The 20,997-nt window shown below is 33.9% G+C and overlaps 2 protein-coding genes across 3 annotated transcripts in view; one reads left to right on the forward strand and one right to left on the reverse strand.

The window, feature by feature from the left end:
• Positions 1-20,997, reverse strand: part of LOC135848145 (arrestin homolog) — a 216,332-nt gene that overhangs the window by 153,451 nt on the left and 41,884 nt on the right. The window lies entirely within an intron of this gene.
• Positions 15,995-20,451, forward strand: LOC135848123 (uncharacterized). Of its 2 annotated transcripts, none has more exons than XM_065367913.1 (2): positions 15,995-16,213; positions 18,350-20,451. In XM_065367913.1, the coding sequence occupies exons 1-2, from the start codon at positions 16,092-16,094 to the stop codon at positions 20,229-20,231; spliced, it is 2,004 nt and encodes a 667-aa protein (XP_065223985.1). In that variant the 5' UTR covers positions 15,995-16,091; the 3' UTR covers positions 20,232-20,451. The 2 variants fall into 2 exon arrangements, with proteins under 2 accessions (XP_065223985.1, XP_065223986.1); XM_065367914.1 differs by having other exon boundaries at positions 15,995-16,209.

Here is a 20,997-nt window from a genome sequence, read left to right on the forward strand (position 1 = left end):
TACTTGGTAGCTAAATTGACCTGAATTCTATCGTCATTCGTAAAACTTGTAAGGTAGGCATGTCACACAACCAGTACCCTTACGTGCACTAACGCCTACCGGAAGAGTAGCCTAATAATTGATGCAATTTAGTTGAACTTTTCGTTGGTTATGGAAAATTGTTATCGAAATGGATGTTATCGAATCGCTTGAATATCCATTCGTGTTTTTTGAAATCTTGAAGACGGATGTTTCAAGTTTGGTTAAATGCTGAGATCTAACCAATCTAATGATTTGATTTTGAAACTCAGACGATATGTTAAATTTCTGGAGGTGCTATGTCACATCCACCTAAGTACTAGAAACACCTTTTGAAGTCGATAAAGAAAAAATATAATGAGGGAGCATTGCCTGAAATCTTCAAACCCGTGAACTGTACCAATACCCAAGAAGAGTAACTTACAAAAATACTTTGTGCATAGTAGAAGTCCGCACAGTTCTGTCCAAAAGCCTGAAACAAGCCCAACCCGACATGATTGCAGTGATTTTTTTTATGCAAGGCGCACCAGGGTAACTAGAAAATTTGTATTTGAAAACAAATTCAAAACAACAAAATGCAAATTGAACCAAAAACATGTGAATAAATAGCACTGAATTCCAAAAAATTTTATGTCATGGTGAAGAAAGGGTAGTACCCTTTAGTGGTCTGCACAGGCCGGCACAAAAGCATGAAACAAACCCATATGCAACACTATGCTGAGAGTGACTCATGTGATCACTGCATTTGTGTTGGTCATTGACTTTTTAGATATGGACTCAGGACTGCTAGCGGTCCATAAGCCAATGGTTTTGAACATTCATCAGATAGTTGAGGTTTGGCTTCTGCGCATGCCTGAATCTGAAAAATGTTTACACGTCATAGACAATGGCTGTAAATTAGGCTCATGGGTCACTAGCAGCTAATCCATATTGGTAAATATGTCTTACTTAAGGTTTGCTAAGCAAATATATTATAAATTAACTTTAAGCTGTATTCTTTAATAATGTTCATAAGTAAACTGATTCTCATACGATATACAGTCCATAATTTATTGAGTTATCAACCAAAATTGATCTTTATATAGCTTTGTAAAGGCAGCGCGTTGAACCAAATCGACGTTGCCATCCAGTTCTGCATCAATCGATTTTTCGTCGTATTTTGTTTTTAGCAACTGCAGGTCTTTCAGTTCTTCCTCGAGTATTTCTTTAACATTTGGGATCGGCTCGTTTTCGTCTGTACTCTTTTTGAGACCGTTATAGATGATGGTACAATATGACTGGTTGTCGTCGAAACTGCTTGTTGATGAATTTCAATCATTGCCAGTACCATTGTCTTGCTGAGCGGATGACTGCTCATTTACCGTTGATTGCCGTCTGCTAGAAGACATTCTGCATCCGGCTCAGAGGACCAATTTTGGTTGATAACTCAATAAATTATGGACTGTATAATATCTAAAAAGTCATATCGCACCTCGGGAGTAATAAGGTCACATCTCAAAAAAAAATTGACGTTTTTGCATTTTTGGGGTTTGTATGACCCCCCTCAACCAAAAATTACACTTTGAGTTGGGTACATTATCTAGATCTTGTAAAAAACCCAAATGGCCTAACTCAAAATCTCAACAACATTGCAAGTTGTTTGGAGTTATAAGGGTACATCTCAAAAAACTCCACCTTTTTTGAGCAAATTTCATACATACAAAGTGTTAACAAATAGTTTTGATTGTTTTGAATGTTTGTCAGTTAGAAATAGTCACAAGGAGTGCATATTTTATTGGTTTGTATCAAATGGAAATTTTTTTTTAAATTGATCACTTTTCAGAAAAATGAATTTGCACACATCATGAAATTTTAGTTTTTTGAGAAAAACTCAAAAACTAAGCACTCTAGAAAAAAACTAACGACATTATGTTGATTGGAAATTTAATTCTCTACAACTTTGTTAACATGAAATTTATTTTGGACGCTTCCTTTCGCCTCCACATCAACTTTAATGAAAGGTTCTAACTCAAAATGTTTTCCAAACATTGAAATATTTCCTCTTTAAGATTTTATTTTTCAAAGTGTTCTTATGCTAAATGAAGGTAGGATACCAGATCTTTAAAATGAGGTGCTATTCATTCCTCACAATTAATTATAAGTTGATGAAAATAATAAATCAAGTTTTTAAAAAAAAGAAAATCACTCTCTTGTAAAATTTCACTTTTTTGAGATGTGACCTTATTACTCCCGGGGTGCGATATGATGTTGGGTCGGGCTTGTTTTCTTTGGCGCCCAACATGAATGCAGTGATTGCACAAGTCACTTGCAGCGAGGACTGGCAAATTGCACGTATGAAATTGCACGTAAGAAAATTGCACCTATACAATTGAACGTGTGCGATAATTGCACGTATGTGAAAATAGAATGTCTGCAAATTTAACATCTGAAAATGATTTAATGTGAGATTTTCGCCAACCCAAAATACAGTTTTGAAACGTTCTGAGCAGTTCTGGAGCCTCCAGCGGATTTTTGAAAGTTGGAATTTTCGCAAAATGTTACTCAAAGAAGGTGGAAAGCTAAAATTTACTTCAACATGCTGAGTCAATTGGAGACGGTTTCAAGGTGTTCTGGAACTTGAACCTCTGGTTGTATTTTGGAAATTTCAGATTTTCACAAAGTTCCATAAAAACCGTATAAATTAACTTTTGAACGTTCAAAATATGGCTACCAGCTGTTGATCAGGTTGAAACAAACCTTCTGAAATCGACCGCATGTTAAATTTACGGTATTAAGCACTTGAATTTTTTTCATTTTTTCTGGAATTTATGAGCAGATAAAAAATTTATTTTTGAAATCAAACTCATGGAATTTCGCGACAACTCCCTAAAATGGTCGAGAGGGTGCTCAATGTGCACTGACCAAAATTATAGGGGCTGAACTTCATTTTTAGCCTTCAGAACAATACAGATAGTTGAATGTAATAATTGAACGCTGTAAACGTTCTATTTTCACATGCGTGCAATTATCACACACGTTTAATTGTATACGAGTACATGCAATTTTTCACGTGCAATTTTTCACGTGCAATTTTTCACGTGCAATTTGAAACGTTCAATTTTCACCAACCCCTTGCAGCATAGCGTTGCATATGGGCTTGTTTTGGACTTTTGGGCTGGCTGGTGCAGACCACTAGTACCCTCAAGTCACTGCTAGTTAGCACTTTGGAATGTGCAAACCTCTGGTGCTAGAGCACGTGTTCTGATTTTTGGATTTAAAATTAAGAACCGGCCTGTGCAGACCTCTAGTGTATGGATGGAACCATAGGGATAGAAGCCCACATGCAAAAAATGCTGCATCAAATAAACAGAGTACCTAGGACTGAAATACAAAATGAAAACAATGTTGCAAATAAATTATTGTTATTGGGTCACAAGAAATAGAAATTGTGAATGAGTTCCAATAATCTAGAAGCTCTAATGAACAGCGATGGTAGAGATCTCAAAAAAACTAAGACATAAGAGTATACTGCACTGGCATGCGAAAACAGTTCTAATGTATTTTTGCAAAACATGAATTATGGGTGCAGTACCTATGTAAGAAGTAAATGGCAGCCTTTGAAAGATAGTGAATTTGTAATTTCTACCAAAGGCTACTACAGATCTCATGGGAGATGTAGTAAGAAAATGAAGTAAGTATTTGTTCTATAACTATTTGAATGTACATCTTTACATCATATACCCATATACCCATAAACCAGATAAACCTATTCTGACTATGCCGCCGCAGCACACTTTGCGGCAATACATATTTCTAATGCGTTGCACACTTCAAATGATACACTATAATTATTTTCTGTGTAAATAAGAGAGTTGCATATACAAGGCTAAAAGCAAAAGCATAAGTACATGAAATCGTTGACTGGAAAATTATCGTGTGACGAATTTCCACTCAGAAACTAACACGCTACTGTTGCCAATAGGCTTCTCGAAAGGTTATTTTCGAACGAATTATCGTTCTTATTTTTGGTATAGAGGTTAGTTTCAAAGGATATTCACCGGAGAATTTCCATTATTGGATTTGATCAGCGGAATGGAGGTACGTCTTACCAGCTCGAATATTTGACTGAGTTCGACGAAAAAAAAAAGTTTATTTTTACGAGTTTTATTCAACTTTCTATGTGGTTCATGAACTTGTCATAAGGGGTTGTGGAAAAAATAGATTCGAGCGCGAAATTAAATTTTATACAGAGCATTTGGAATTCTCGACGAGTTGTAATTCGAGCAAATTAATAAAAAACGGCCTAAAACATTCAAATTAGTGTAAAGAGTTTCAATCAAACCCGTCTTTAATTCGAGTTGAGATTATTTAATGAGGTATGTAAGAAAATTTTTGTCGTGCTTGTTCGAGTGTCGTTCTTACAATATCTTACACTTGGTACCAAAAGGAATATTAGAACGAAATTTGTAATTTAAATCAAGTGCCATTTCCCTCTCGGTTTGTCGTCCTTTCAAATAAACCTACAGGGTGATTCAAAGTGAAACTAGTTTTTTTTTGTATTTTTGAGAGAGATCTACTGGTATCCGAAAGGAAAGAAAGCAAAGGAATGCTTTGTTCAATTTGAAACTTCTACAAGTTTATACAAACTTCATGAAAAAATTTTTCAAATTACGTTTCTATCAGTGAAAATTATTTTTAAAAGTACTAAATTTGCATCCATTTCACGAGAACTGAAGCTCTAAAAAATTTGTAGTAAGCTTTAGAATAGCTCAAAACTACCATCAACAATAAATGAATGATTGATTGATGGATTTCAGAGGTCACCCTGTTGGAGGACTTGGTGGAATTTTTCCAAAAAAAAACTTTCCATCGTATATACCTAAAAAACTTTGGGAAAAAATCATACATGTATCTACTTCAGCTCCCCTCGACGTAGGTCAAGCATTAAAAATGCACCAAACGATTACGGAAAAGAAATGGGAACACTTCTAATCACCTATGATTTTACTTTGGCAACCGTGTGGCCATTTTAAGTTATAATGATATTTTTATGGGTTCAATGGCTACCTAAGAGCATGACGTAGCCAAGAAGGAAAATATATGAATAAGTATCCCTATAAGAGGAAATATCGAACACTCCTTTTTTCTTTTTCAGCAGATTGAAGCATCTCAAATAATACTTTCCGCGTTCGTGGGTAAAAATCCCCATTCTATAACAATGTTTGCGAAAAGTATTCGAGTTTATAACATGGCAACCTTTCTGATAAGCTCGACTCGCCTCAAGATGCCCTTATTATTTTAAAATAATGCGGTTTTCCAATTAATAACGAGGTACCAGTATATTTACCTAAATTATATCTCATCTCGAAGGGGAACAAATGGATAAATTTAGGAAAAGCGAAGAGCTTACTTTGATATCTTATTAAAGCAAAGCGGCGAAACCATTACGTAAAATAGGCGAAAGGGGAGAGGAAGAGAGACACCTAAAATCCGAACACGAAGAGAAGGGTATGTATCTACCACTCATATCATTAAGCTTAGGTAAAATTACACCGATCGGGAAAGCGGCGTCGATAAAAATTATATTTTTTCGCTCGTATCGATTAGACGAATTGTTTTCTGATAGAAAATTCGTCGAAAATGATTTTTTAATAGAAAATTCTTCCCTATCAGTGGTATAAATTACAGGTTGCGTGTTGCATATTTAAATATACACGTCAAACCGCACGATTATTTTAACCATCTAATGAAATAGTAATCACTGAAGGGTTATTTACATTTCGCAATCCCTTGTTACGGAAATTTTCTCCGTATTTGCTTCCAAATAGAAAACTTTCTCTCAAACCGATGTTATCGCGTCTCTTAACTAAACAGCTTAAAAACTTTACCTGCGATAGAATCTTTCTCACAAGCGCAATAAACTATAATGCTACTTTTGGTGCCAGCTAACGATTATAAAGATGTTAGCGAAAAGCAAAATGAATTTTATACGTCGAACGAAAATCTCGTTTATTGTCTAAATGAAGTATATATCTCTAGTTTTCCTTTCGAGATAGCTTTTCTCCTTTCTTATAAAAATAACGTGTGAATTGTGTATCACAGTTAACCAATCACAGTCGAATGAGATTTACTCGATGATGGAAGAAAAAACATTAACCTGTTGAGATATCAAATTCTTCGTAGGCGAAATAAAATTTGACAGACTTGTTGAAAAAAAATTCCATTCGAATCGTCATTCACCTCGCGGGAGAATGTGAAAACCCAAAGCTTTGAATTTCTTTCGATTAATGTCAAAAGGATTCACGTTACACGAATATATATATATTTTTTTCATTCAATTTCATAATCCCAGCCACGTTCCGAGTAGACATTTTCAATGGTGATTCAGTTTATTCTGAAAAATACCAAAAATACCTTGTAAAAAAAAATATCTACTTTGGAGATTCGAGTTTCAAGTTGTTTAAATTATTAAAAAGTAAATCACAACAGCGAACCCATAGCCTCGTAAAGTAGGTATCATCTTGAAAATTACCTAGTTTCAGAAAATATTCCTTACTTTTTCTCCAAGGAGAAAACAGCAGAGACATTTTCTCAACCTGATGAGATTTTTAAAATAATTTTATCCTCTGTTAATTGGAAAATTTTTCCAGGTCGAGACAAATTATTATTAAAAACCTAGCACGAGAGTCGGACTTTTCCTCCTTAGATAATTTGATCTCGGCCAAACGATAATTTTTGTTTAATATTTCTTCAATCTTATACAACGACGACAAGTCGTTTATTTTCATTCGAATCTTATTTTTTTCCTAATAGGCGTTGAGAATTTTCATAAGAAGGCTTACTATATAGAGATTCGTTCATAATGAATTAAAAGCGTAGGTGAACAGACGCACTTCTTAATTAATGACGTAATAAACATGTAAAAAAAATGCCTACATTCTTAAAAGCATTCGTAGATGCTGTGAATTTTCAAGTATCTGAAAAAACAACGTACCTAGTGCTTATACCTTTTAACGAAACGCGTGCACTTAACAAACCTACCTACCTCTCACTCTACCAACCGTATTAGCTAAAGAGTTCAATGGATTTGTGGTAACCAAATGTCGCATTAATTATTTACCACGAGCTGTGACTTTGACCGAAGAACAACGCACTCTTGCACACGATAACCTCAACAAATACCAAAATTACTTACTGTGCTAATACCTTATTTAGCAAATTATGCTTAAATATGCGCGTCTAAAAACATAATTTAAACCAACAAATAGCATTATAAAGAAGTGTATAGGGAAGTTCCATCTTTCATCACAGTTATCATACCATAATTTCATTTTTCGTTGAATATTAAATGCAGCTTTCACCCCATTCAAGAGTACAAGTTGAACCGAACAGCAAATCCCCTGATAATTTTAGCTACAAAAATATACAAACAAAACACCCGTAAGCATAAATTGAATTTTTCAAAACAGTAAAAGCTTAATTTAAAGCATTTTTAATTAGTCCGATTATTTTTTTTTAGAAAATGCAGCGTATTACAGACTAACAGTTATAGTATTGACACCTCAAGAGGAGTGTGTAAGACTGAATTGTAGTAGTGGGAGAGTCATTCCGCCTCAATTTGACTAACATTTTTGAGTCATATCCTTCGATAGAAGTCCAAAAAATTTGTTTCATTTGTGTGGCACATGAAATAGTACCTATTCCAATACGATCTTACTCTGAATATGGAAATCATTACCTATTTGCTAAACTTTCACCTATTTGGGGAGGTTCTAGGGACTATGGGTGAGGTTAATTTGAAAAACTAAGGCTATATTCGTGTTCAGCGATATCGAAAACATACTATTTCATGGGTTACCAAATGAAACCATTTTTCTGACTTTTACCTCCTTGGGGAGGTGCTGGGGGCCGTGGATGGGGGTCCAATCAAAAATCTGACGTCATATTCGTGTTCAGCGTCACCAAAAACATACTATTTCATGTGTCGCACGAACAAAACACTTTTTTGAACTTTTACCCCATTTGGGGAGGTGCTGAGGGCCCTGGATGGGGTCCAATCAAAAATCTGACTATATATTCGTGTTTAGCGTTACCAAAAACATAGAATTCGATATATCACGTGCCCCAGATTTATTTTTAAAAGTTTTGCTCAAATTTGGGGGAGGGGTTGCTCCCACTCCATTGAAAGATCTCATCTCGAAAATTGAATATTTCGAAAAAAAGCATCAAAGGTACATCTATGAACATTTTTTCAGATTTTTAAATGGTAGCTACCACTTACAGCGCCATTTTTAAATTTGAACTTTTAATTTGAAAGTTCAACTTCCAACTTTTTACAATTTCAAATTAGTTAAAAAGTTCAAAATGCAATGCCCTTTCGAACTGTGAAATCAGTTTTGATCATAGTATCATAGCTTTGGAGGTATGCGTTGCTGAAGTTGAGTACCTCGAGACAATGTGAAAATAATTGAAGCCCTCCCACCCGCCTCCTGAGGGGGTTAGGACCACACTGATTGCGGGTTTCTTACTTGATGGGTGGATAGACAGCTTGTAAAAAAAAATTGAGCGAGACTTCCATCAATTTTGTTCAAGTTGATAAGGAACGAATGATATCAAAAATGTATTCTCGTATTTACGGCGAACTGGTTATGCAATTCTATTAACATCTTTGAAATACTGCGGCTGGTTTTGTTTTCAAAGGTGCTTTATGATGAATATGAGCCGATTTTTTAAATCCAGCCTCTTCTGACCCCTTCTTCGCTTTACCACTGCTTCAAAAAAATTAATGTCTCCAGTTTACTTACAAAGTTTTTGTGATAGTCAAACCTGAAAAACACACCTACTTCTCCTCCTTAGCCTTCAAAGAGTCAAAATAGTCTTCAAATTGTCATCAGAATTCAAAAAATTGTTGAAATATTGAGTGGAATATCGTCGGTTGAGTTCTTGTTAAGATACTTTACTGTTCAACGCTCATTTTAAATTTTTTTGAAAATAGGTATGGTGTAAAATTGATGAAAATATGTAAATTAGCGCGATTTAAACCCTTCAAAAAAAAGATTGTACATATTTTCTAGTCATCTTTGGAATTTTAAAAGTGTCAGGAATACGAAAAAACGCCACCTCAATTTTGTGATAATTATGTAGGTATAGAAATGAGCTTGAATGATCGTTTCGAGGAAATTGAGAGAATCTTTATTATTCATTTTTTTTCTCAGTTCAATTTTTCAGTCAAACTTCTCACATTTTAATCTGATTAAAACCTGGTTAGATCGAATTGGATGCCTCCATAGAATGCTCGGATTTTATGAGGTCTGATCAGTGAGATCCATTCAGGTCCCTCCTACATTGAATCTCATCACGTCATCACGTATGGACAAATCTAATTCCACGAAAACTTTGCTCTGACCAGATTAAATTGAATCCATGGAATGTTCAAATTCAGTGTTGCAATCAAATTTTTAGAATCAAATCTCTTATACTGTGATCAATTAGGTACACCTGAATTCCATTTATTGAAAACCAATATGATTCCAAAAACTGCCTAACCTGGTATTAAAATATGTACACGTTTCAACGTCAGTTATGCCAGATTACAGCTTAATATTTATTCAGGCTTTCAAAAGTTATAACCTTCTCTCTGGTTCCTTCCTTGGTAAAAGTTTCTGCTTAGGTTGGTATTTTGACAGAATGTAGGAGTATATTCCGAGACAGCGCATTTCATTAATGCTGTTTTTTCTAAGGCACGTCTAATAGAGAAACAGCGTTTAATTTAATCTACAAAAATTAAGTTAAAAATTTAAAGGTACCTACCTAACGATTAAAGTAATAGGTGCAAAAAGTCTTGGCGGGATCGTAAAGTTTTAGCATACTTCATTTTCAATCTTTCATAATCTGAAGAAGGAACGTTGAAAGTGAAAAAGATTTCAGTGGGAATTTTCATTCCGAGAAAGGGTTAAAACTAAAAGGATAGAGAATCAACTTCTGTTCAAAAACTTTGAAACCCCCAAGTTTAGGAAACGGTTCCGTCATAGCGTTGGAAAAAATAAAAAGAGAAGAAAGAGAAGTCAAAAAATTAGATAAAATAAAAAAATCACGCCGCTTTCGTAATTTGTTTTTTTAAAATTAATTTACTCGGCTATTTTTCATTACTATAAATCCGGCCGATGCGCGATGGAATTATTCAAATATTTTTTCACAAAGTATTAAAAAATTCTTGGACGCGCGTATCCAAAAAAAATAAAAAAAAGGAGATTAAAAACGAAAAGCAAAGCTCCACAAATAAAATAAGTTCAGTCTGTTGTTAACGAAGGGTATAAAAAGAAAATAAGAAAAAAAGACAACGTGGTAACTTTGTCTTTCGGCGAAGTGAAAAAAAAACTTTTTAAATAAAAGCTCAACTTTTAATATTGAAATAATACCCTGAACTTGCTGTTTTGTTTTGACTTTTGTGTATTAGTTTACTTTCGTACGAGTAGGTAGGGGTTCGATACTCCTACCTGTATGAGGATTACCTACGTATCTATTGCGAGGGTCTCTTGAAATGGAATCTGTCGGAATATTTGACGCCTCGCGGATATAAAAGCTTGATAAATATTGAAAGAAATTTTTTTAAATCGTAGATAGGCGGAAAAAAAAAGGGTTGAAAATGGTATTAAATTTGTATTGCTGCAGTACCTACAGGAAATGTATTGTAGAAATACGCCGAAACGAGCTTTTTATCTCGTTAGGCTTTTAATTGAGCGACATCCGTTTTCAAATGCTTGGCTGTAGCCTGTAGCCGCGCCTCTTTGCTTTTCGAATAATCGTGCGAGTTGTTTTATTAGCGAAAATTTCCCGCCGAATCATTAATCAAGCGAGGGACGCTTTTGTCGAGGGGTTTTATTTCACGGCAGTTTCGCAGCTTCGTGGCGCACTGCGCTGTTCTTTTATTAAAACTTTTTCGCTTTTTATACTTCGCTCTCGAATATATATACGCAGATATATTTTTTAGCGGGTGTGTTATTCGTCTCACGACCATGAAAATTTCGGTTTCATCGTCGTCGCGTGTAACAGGTGTTGAAGGGGAGATGATGTCCGGCCTTTTTTTTCCATCCGCGCATTAAAAATGCCGGGTACGATTAAGAGTTGTCCGGCGGTACACGACTGTTATTAATATTAGAGGTATGAATATCATAAATGTACAGATTGCAGACTATGTCCCTCTTTGATGTGTTTTATACATACAAGGATGTCTCATTTGAGAGTGACCACTTTTCTCCAGAGACTTGGGCATCTCATCTTGAGTTTATACAGGGTGGATCACGGATTTTGACCAAATTCAGCGAACACCTTTACTTTGAGTTGGAAATCACTCAGAAAATTATTTTGGCTCCGGAGGTGCCCCTTGAGTTGAGATGTGGACTCTCAAAGAGGGAAGTTTTGGGAAAAATGAACCAGTTCCTAAAGATATGCAAGACCGGTTTTAAAATTCTACTGAGTGGATGGAAATTTGCAAACCGCTTAATTTTTCCTATAAAATCGTGTTTTGAAAATTTTTTTTCTCAATATGTATTAATTCAGTCAAAACATCGAAAGATATCATTTTCGAACGTGGGAAAATCTTTTGGAATACAGTGATGCCAATTTTTTGGTCACTGTTATTGCCTATTTCAAACAAGCGAAAAAAAATTGATGAGTTTTTGGCTACTTTTTTTGTTAAAACTGGAATTGAAAAGGCTATAAGCATCCAACTAAATGCACAAATTTTGGCTCATTGACACTGCAAAAAAAATCAAATTGGCACGTTTGCATTGCAAAAAAAACTTATTTCATTTCTAGGCGTTTCTTGGTCGTATTGGATCCTTTATGGACTTATGGTGCGTCGAAATCGAATCTTGCTCAGTTTTTTTGGTCACTGTTGCCAATTTCAAAAAACCGAAAAAAATTGATGAATTTTTGTGGCTTCTTTTCTCGTTGAAACTGGAATTGAAAAGGCTAAAAGCATCCAAACACACACATTTTGGCTCATTGTCATTGTAAAAAAAATCAAATGGGCACGTTTGCATTGCTAAAAAAACGTTTCTCATTTCTACGCGTTTTTTGGTCGTATTTGATCCTTTATGGTGCGTCGAGATGGATTATTCAGTTTTTTTGGTCACTGTTGCCAATTTCAAAAAACCAAAAAAAAAAAATGACGAGTTTTTAGCTACTTTTCTTGCCGAAACTGGAATTAAAAAGCATTTAAAAAGGCTAAAAACATTCAAGTGCACAAATTGTGGCTCATTGCTATTGCAAAAAAATCCGAATTGGCACGTTTGCATCGCAAAAAAAACTTTTTTCATTTCTAGGCGTTTTTAGGTCGTATTTGATCCTACGTGGTGCGTCGAGATCGAATCTTGTTCAGTAATGGAATATTCCAGAAACACTGAAACTAAAAACGAGGTCAGCGTAAGCATTATGTATTTTCTGTGCTTTAGGTAATCTCAGTTTATTTGCTCGGCCATTATAAAAACCTGAGCGAGTCTAAAGTCTATTTAAAATCATTCAGTGTAGAATTGAAATTTTCTCCAAAAAAGAAGTTCATCGAAGTCTGAAATTCTTACAATGTAGACCTGCGGTCTTATAATAAACTTTTCACATTAAATACGAGTACCAATATTGATTTTTCCAGGTAACGACCAAGTAAACGATTAGGTAAAAGGGTAAAATAAAGAATAACGTGAAAAAAAGGAAGGAGAAAGAGAGAAAGTAATAGAAAAGGTTCCGTTGAACTATAGGTATTCAAATCATGTTGATCAAGGGTGTCAGCGACATTAAAATTTTAAATCAACTTAGAAAATTACCAATGAGGAAAACGAATCGTTGATTTTTAATTGTTTTTTTTTGTCGTCGCGTTAACTTTTTAATTAATGTCATAATCGTATTTAAAAACATTTAGAAAATTTTATTACATGTCTTCTTTTTTTTCAAATTGTCTCAATGTTGAATTACTATTTCGTAATAATTACGTTTTGAATAATTTATTTAAATTTAGCGAATTCATGTCTTAAAGCTTATTGTTTCACTTGCAGCATTTCTTCATATAAATCTATATTTCCAAATGGGCAGCGAATTTCACGAAGAAATGGTTTTTCTTTTTTTTTTTTTTTCTAGTCTTTCGGGAATATCGTTGATCTTGGTAGGTTGACTTTTTTCTTTTCTTTTTTTAACGATGCGCTCGTATTTTAACCAAAAAATATATACAAGGAGTTACCATTACGTAAATGTTGAAATTTTATCCATTTACCAACATAATGAAAGCGAACTGTATGCCCATTCAAGCAAAATAAGCTTGCCGAATAAACCTTCGGTTTTTTTCACCGACTATATTGAAAAATTAAAAAGAATATTATATCCGTAAGATAGCTCGCCTCAGCTACGCTTTTGTATAGAATGAGGAATATTTTTTCGTTAAAAAAAATCCGATTATCCTACCTGAAGTATTCTTTTTGGGAAATTCAACAAGTGTCCCATTTATCTATTTGATTCGTTATGTTTTCTGATGGTCTAGTCGCATGCTAGCTGTATAAATGACGAATAGCTGTTATTCGAGTATTTTCGCCCCGTTTTTAGTTTTTAGGCGAGCTAATTTTCCAAAACAAAGTCTGCGTTTTTAAGTACGTAGGTAATTTCGCGGGTGAAATTTTATAAAATAACAGAATGTCGAAGAAAATGTAAATTTGACGACAAAATAAACGATGTTGCAGGCTTTTAAGAAAACAACCAGCAAAACGCTTAATTGCCGAATAATGAATCGGATCATGGAAATAAATGAAAAATTACATCCAAATTGCTAAATGCGTTTAGAATTTGCTTTTTAACCTTGAAATAATAGCGTACAGAAGATGGGTTTTTGTGATGCGAACTAATTTGCATATTGGTTATACTTTGCGTTTATATTTCGCTGTTTTTGATTTCCATTTATTCATGATGAATACACGTGCTTGCTTATGTAACATATGTGCACCAATTATTGATATAAATTTCATCAAGGGGAAAAAAGAATGGTGAGATGAAAGTACGTAGATATTGAGATAGCTTTTTTCATGGTTCCAATTTTCAAAAGTATCTTTTTGTGAAAAAGTCCCTTACAAGGAAATTTTACATGCTTGTGTATTCTGATTAAGCTGAAATTTATCTCTTTGAAAAAGCATATCATGCAGACCTAAGAACCAAATTTGAGCTTCTAAAGTTGATTTTTCGATTTATGGTGAATTTTTGAAAATGGCGGAAATCCTATTGGTAAATGGAAACAAAAAAGTCAAAAACTTATTTGCAAAATCCAAGACTTTTAGCAATATTCAACTTATATTTTTAACTCTTGGAGATTGGGAGCTCGTGACATCATCTAAACTTCAATTTGCAACAAAATTAAAAATGGTAAATTATTTTCTAAAAAATAAGATGGTTTTGAAATTTATATAAAACATTGAATCCATTACATATTTTGTTAATTCACTGGAAAAAAAATTTAGTAAAACCCCCTCTCCCCCTCATGCATCATTTTTTGTTTGATTTTTTCAAAAGTAAGCCTATAGCGTCATCAGGTTATCGAACGTTCGTTTCATAAGGAAAATGCACTATGCAACATATTCAACACATTTGAAAAGCGTTATTAAAATTGAATGTTCGAAACGCCGTAAATAATCCTCGCTCGGGTCCCGCATTTGTGCAAAAACGACCTGTTTGTTGTGAAAAAAAAGGCAATCACGTTTGAAAACACTTATTCAACGTATAAGTCGACGTTGTCGCACAAAGTTTCGAATATATTTAGTTGGTTTCTCTTCGGCAGTATAGACGAGAAATGTACGGCATTAGATGGAACAGCTTTTAGTACATATAGGAACCATATTGATTTGTATACATACGTACAATCTCTATCCGCAATTCCCTGCAGATTATCAAAAAAGTGTTTGTCAATCTTCGTCAAATTCTGGCGAATTGTTTCGTCCTGATAATGTTGGGATCGAACATACGGAATAATGCAGTTGTATAATCACTCAAAGCCATCAATGGAAACTGACGATGAATAGAAATAGTCGACGTGATTTTTGCGACTGATTCGCCATCACTACTGGGTGGGCTTATGAGAATCACGCGTGTGGAAACTAATATTGAATTTTTTGGCATAAAATTATTTCAATCTGATTATCATCAATCACAATGTCACATATGTACATTCGATCGTATTATTATTGGTCGAATATACCTACCTTTTACAGGAAATACCCCAAAGACTGCGTATAGAAGAAAAAAAATGACTGAAATTGAGGCATTTTTTTACGTTTTTTTTTTCAACTCTTTATTTTGTATAAAAGAAAGAAAGAAAAAAAGGACGATTCATCTTCTAAAATAAATAAAGTGTAGAAATTTCTTGGATGTGAAATTCGTCAACAGCTCTGAACAGAGAATTCTGAGAGAAAAGCTTTTTAATTTTTTTACTTTTTTTACAAGATCGCCTGTTTCTTTTTCTCTTTGTATAAGTAATCTTTGTTAATAAACTCGCTGCTGCTGTGAGAAAAAAAAAGAGCAGTGTTATTGCCTTTGTTCCCGGTTTGTTTTTATTTATCCGCAAATGTTTCTAAAGGTGAGTGGCAACGCTGAGAAAGAAATTAATTTCATCAAAAATGTTACTCATATTGACGATAGAATTCGTCTTCGATACATAGGTACATTTGTATTTGTATTTCCCGAATTGTTACTTTCTCGATTTGCCATTTAAATTTCAAGTATTATTTGAAATTTTTAAAGGAATTTTTTTCAAACTTTAAAATCAAACAACTATTCCATAGGAAAAATGTAACAATAATGAATGATGTAAGACATAAACGTGTTGGTTGATAACTTAGTACAGTTTTAAGCATGGATGGTGTATGTATAGATGGCTATCCTCAAGGGAAAACATGGCAGCTGCGCATACTTGGTATTTGTATGTACATATGTAGGTGAAGATCTAATCTTGACATTTCGACTTCCGGTTTCATCTAAACATCTCTGTTGAAGCATAGGTACAAAGTACAAACTAACGTTAGGACTTTGAATGTAAGAACTAGGAACTCGTTTAGTGTAGTCTTTTGATGCATTGCATTTATAACGAAGAGGAAGACCTGTCTGGTTGTATGTTCATTAACACGTGCTCGCGTTCATTTGAGTTTCATGTTAGATTACTACTATTTCGTGGATCACTTCACTTAGGTAGGTACGTATGTATTTTTATTGCTAACTAACTATAGTGAGTATTAAAATCATATTATCTTGAAAGTGTTTGGTGAGATTATTTTTGAAAATACACACGCAGATCGCTGAAATGATCGAAAATTGAATATCGCCCACTTAATACCTACTTAGAGATAGTCAATCTATGTATCATGAACTCAATAGGTAGGCACATTTTAGAAATTGAACACGATACTGGTTTTGTAATAATATTAAAATGACAAAATTGCACTAAAATACCCAAATGATGATCACAATATGTAGGTATGAGCTCGATCTTTTGTGACCCTCTTTTTTGCTCAAACTTTTGAAAATATCAAACATTTTGAATTTTTTTTTTCAAAGTTTTACATGATTTGATACATATGTATAAATAGGGCTAAGGGCCCTATTTTTTATCCCCCTAATGGCATTATTCGGAATTTTTTTGATCTAATGAAGTTAGAGAAAAACTAAAAAAGCCTGTTAAAATCAGAATATATTGCTCAACAAGATTCGGTTTTCATAAAATCTTTAATTTAATTAGGTTGGGGCAACGCGCCAATTTTTTTTTACCCCTTCAGGACATTTTTTAAAGACTCAATACTCATTGTCTAACAGGATGTACGTATACGGTATAACGGTCATGAAAGTCATGAAATAGTCATGAATTTTTCTGGAAACACAATTTAAATTTTTTTTAAAATCCCATAAAATAAAATAAAAATAAAAAATTTGTTCAAAAAATCAGAAAAATGAAGAAAACAGAAATACCTAATTTTTGATCCGGTAAAAGTTTGTCTTTTTGCCTATATGGGACCTTTTTTTCAAACAAGTCAGAAAAAAGTCCTCCTCTTTGTCCGAAGATCGTTTTTCCCCCGAATTTCCAAATAATCCTGTAATTTAATCAAAATCAACCGAAAAATGAAAACTCAATTTTTCAGAATTTTCATTTTTTTTAGCGTCAAAATAAGCAATTAAATAGGTAGGTACTACAATAGTAAAAAATTAAATTATTTTGTTAATGAAAACCGATTGATCATTTCCATTGTTTGATGTATTTTCTTGATTATTTTTTTGTTTAAAATTTTTTTTGTGAAAATAAAAGGGGATGAGGATAAGCACATTTCCAATTTTGAAAATGTCCTTCCAAAAAAAACTCTCTTTTTAGTTTTCAGATTTTGCTAGACACCCTTCTTATTTACCTACTGGGTTTGAGAGCTGCGATAATTAAACGAGAAGTATACATATAGACAGTTTTCGTTGATGAAATGGAAATGTTCTGGCATTTCAAGATATTTAATTATTATTTTTTTGAGGGGGGGAGGAGAGGTTGTTTTCATGCGGAAAAATGTGAAAAATACGTCATGAAAAATCATGAAAAAGTCGTGATTTTATGTCTTGTAGTTTTGTTGGACACCCAGTCTAGTCATCGTAGAGAAAAACTGAGTAGCTCGTTGAAATCAGCGTTTATTTTTCATCATAGGATGACCACAAGAAATTATTTCTTACTCACTGCTCTTAAAATTTTACCCTAATATCATAATTTTTTTAACCTCCTTTATTTTGAGAGACGTCTGCGATTTTAACCCACAATATAATCATTCTAGAGTAAAAATCATTAATTAATCATAAAGTAGTGGAAACTTCTCAAAAAAATCAGGTTTCGAAACATAGAAAATGCACAATAATGCTCTTAACTACCTGTCACGTTCTTGCAAGATTTTATTTTAAAATTTTTAATGCTGTTACTTGAAAAATGTCAAGGTAGTCTGTAGTTTGTAAATATGACTTTTTTTCGTGTTCAGATGTTCAATTTCGTCGCTATCTCCGCTCGTCATAAATAGTGCGTTGTTGAATTCAAATAAAATGTAAATGCGATTTCATTAAGTAGGTACCTACTTCCAAATATCCACCTTTTAAGAAAAATTGCAACGTTGCCCCTATGCCTTCTTAGCCTTGAAATGAGTTAGGTTTAGGTAGTTTTGGTATTTTCATAAGATTAAGCTATTATGGTGATTAAAATTATGTAACTTTTCTGTGAATTGAAATCAGTGAAAAGCGACTAAATTGTAAGTTTTCTCCCAACTCTGGGCTTCTGAAAACCAGCACAACAATAATTTAATTTTAAATATTACAGATCACTCAAGATGTCCACTAATCAAACACACGAAGGAAATCGTATTGTCGGTAGCAGCAACGATCGTTTTGTATATCTTTACAACGTACCAAACTTACAAGAAATAACATCATACCAAGTAGCTCAAAGAATATGGTGCAGTGGCTCGGAGAAAATTCAGCTTGAAAATGAGCAAGATTGTTCTCATCAAGAACGTTTTGTACAACTGAGACAGGATTTGAATATTCCTAGTTGCATTGGAGATATACTCGAAAATGAACTACTGAAAGTTGATCGAAGGATTAAACAATGGGGGCAACATTTTTTATTTTACATGGAATTTCCCAAGAAATTTTCCAAGTACGATTATGATATTCCTAGCATTGATCCTAACTGGTTTGTTTGGTCGATGAATGGTGAAATCGACTGCAGAAAAACTGCCAAAAACATGCTACAAGTCGACTGTTTGACCAACGTGCATAAATTTATTATTATGAGCGTCTATTGCTTGGAAGAAGAGATGAAAGAATTTTCGTTGGATTCGCTTCCGGCAGAATTTTATGCAAATATGACACGTTCCAACGGCTGGGTATTTTTTTATTGGATTTGTTACCTTCGAAATGAACTGTGTAAAGTGGCATATTACGCCCTAGCAGTGAACTTCAATATTCGTGATCGGTTCATAAACTATTACTTCTGGAGCCTTTCAAGTGACTATGATCAGGTAGCAATCGCCAAAGATTGGATTTATCGAGCTTTCGACGAGTACGGGATAAATGACCAATATTACAACACTTCGACTTGCGCATTTTTGGAGCAAACAATTTCTAAAATGAATTGCAATCAGCAAAGACGTTTGTTTGCAAAACTTTCTGATATCGGAATGGGAATATTTTCTTTCTTCATGTGCTATTCCGATTCTCCACGATGTGCACTTTGCATTTGGAGACATACTAAAAATCACATCAAAGAGATAGAATTTTCGGTAATTATCCTTCAGCAAATCTTTCGTACTAAACGTAATCCTGCATTGATGTCTTCATTGGTTGAGATTTGGGATACTGCTTCTGATTCTCAAAGAAATTACCTGATTCACGTCCAATCCCGGCTGTGCTCATACATTCACTGTTGTCTGGACGGCCCCAGCCTTCTAGAATTTGTCAACAAATTACTTTATCATTTCTCTTCAGAAGAGAGGAAAAAACTGATTTTCAAGGTAGCTGAAAGCCCTTTTTTTTTCAAGTGTAGTTCTGAATCGTTCAACTTTTTAGTGAACTCATTTTTGCCAGACTTCAAAGACCAATTGGCGTTGAAAGAATTCGTATTGCAGTCTCGCCATTTCAAAAAATATTTATATGGTTTGTTAATCCGTGATCAAGAGTATGAAAAATTCGCTGGAAAAATAAAATTTTATTGTTCTTATGATGCAAGAACTGCACAAGTATTCACAGAACAGTTCCTGAAAAAAGAATTAAGAGCACACTCTTGTGAAATTGGCCTCATTACCGACGTCAATAAATGGAATAAATTCAGCGAATTTATCGACGAAACTTTTGAAAACGATCTTACCTCAAGATTGGTGGTGAAGCGAAAGTTCGTATCAAGGATGGCCACCTTTGCCTACAAAAACTCTAAAAATTTTGAAATCCTTTATAATCGTTTCGATGATCTCGTGAAAGTTGTTGAAATGGTATTTGTAGACGATGAGTTGAAAAAAGTGAAACGTTCGTTTTTTATTCCTTATGAGCAGCTCCTTCTGCGTTTTCGTGATCATGATCGTAGTAATCCTTATTTTACTTTTTTCTCGGGGGAGCAGAGTGAGGTCACGAGCGTGGCCCTGAATTATAAAATGTTTAACGAAAAGTTGACCGAGTGGTGGTCAAAGGACGATATCGAGAAGTAATTTTATCCGCTGATTTGTCAATGTGAAATGTACGTATAAATTGAATAAAAGTTACTCAGTTTGAGGCTAATTTGAGACGTTGATTTGCTACAGTATAGGAAGTAATTCATAATCATAACGTTTTTAAAAACTTGTCACTAATTTTAATCCAATTTGCCTTTCCATGTATTTGTTGAATTGTTACTAAAAGAAGATTAAATCATTTTTTTACGCTTCAGAATGATTTTTTTGAATTAGGTGCGTGATGATTAAAAGTCAAGCTCACAAATTTTTTTTCTTCGAAATAATTTCTCATCTTATTTCTCGAAAAAGGGCTCAACGCAAAACCACTTTTGAGCGGTTGAAAATTTGCAAATCGGTTATTTTGAAAAATTTAACAATGTTTTATCAAAATTTCAAAAATCCGACGACAGGGGCATTTCACCTATTTTACTCGGGAGTCTTTTTCGTTTGCATGAGTATTTCGTACTCGTGTTGTCGTGTCGTGCTGGTCCTTGGTAGTTGTACTATTCGTGTAATGAAAGTTGTAAAATTTTGCCAGTGTTATCTTTCAACCTTTTGTGTAATGATATTCGTACTTAATTTCGTCAGTTATAAGTTAGGGACTAGAGAGTTGATATGCGAAAATAAATTAAAGCATTTTCATCGAGTTTACGAGAGATTTTTAGCGTTAACCTTCTCGTAACGGTAATATTTCAAAAGTTTTCTGTTTGTTTAGCATACGCTAAGTTGTCTAATAATGTTATTCGCAAGTTTTGGTTTAATC

Source organism: Planococcus citri, chromosome 5 (assembly GCF_950023065.1).
Source record: "Planococcus citri chromosome 5, ihPlaCitr1.1, whole genome shotgun sequence".
NCBI classification, from domain to species: Eukaryota; Metazoa; Arthropoda; class Insecta; order Hemiptera; family Pseudococcidae; genus Planococcus; species Planococcus citri.

What these genes read in the sequence shown, in the direction of transcription:
- LOC135848123 (XM_065367913.1), top strand. Translation starts at nt 16,092, where the DNA reads ATGCATTGCATTTATAACGAAGAGGAAGACCTGTCTGGTTGTATGTTC. An exon ending in GGATCACTTCACTTAGGTAG is followed by an intron (nt 16,214 to 18,349) that starts GTACGTATGTAT and finishes TAAATATTACAG; the next exon opens with ATCACTCAAGATGTCCACTA.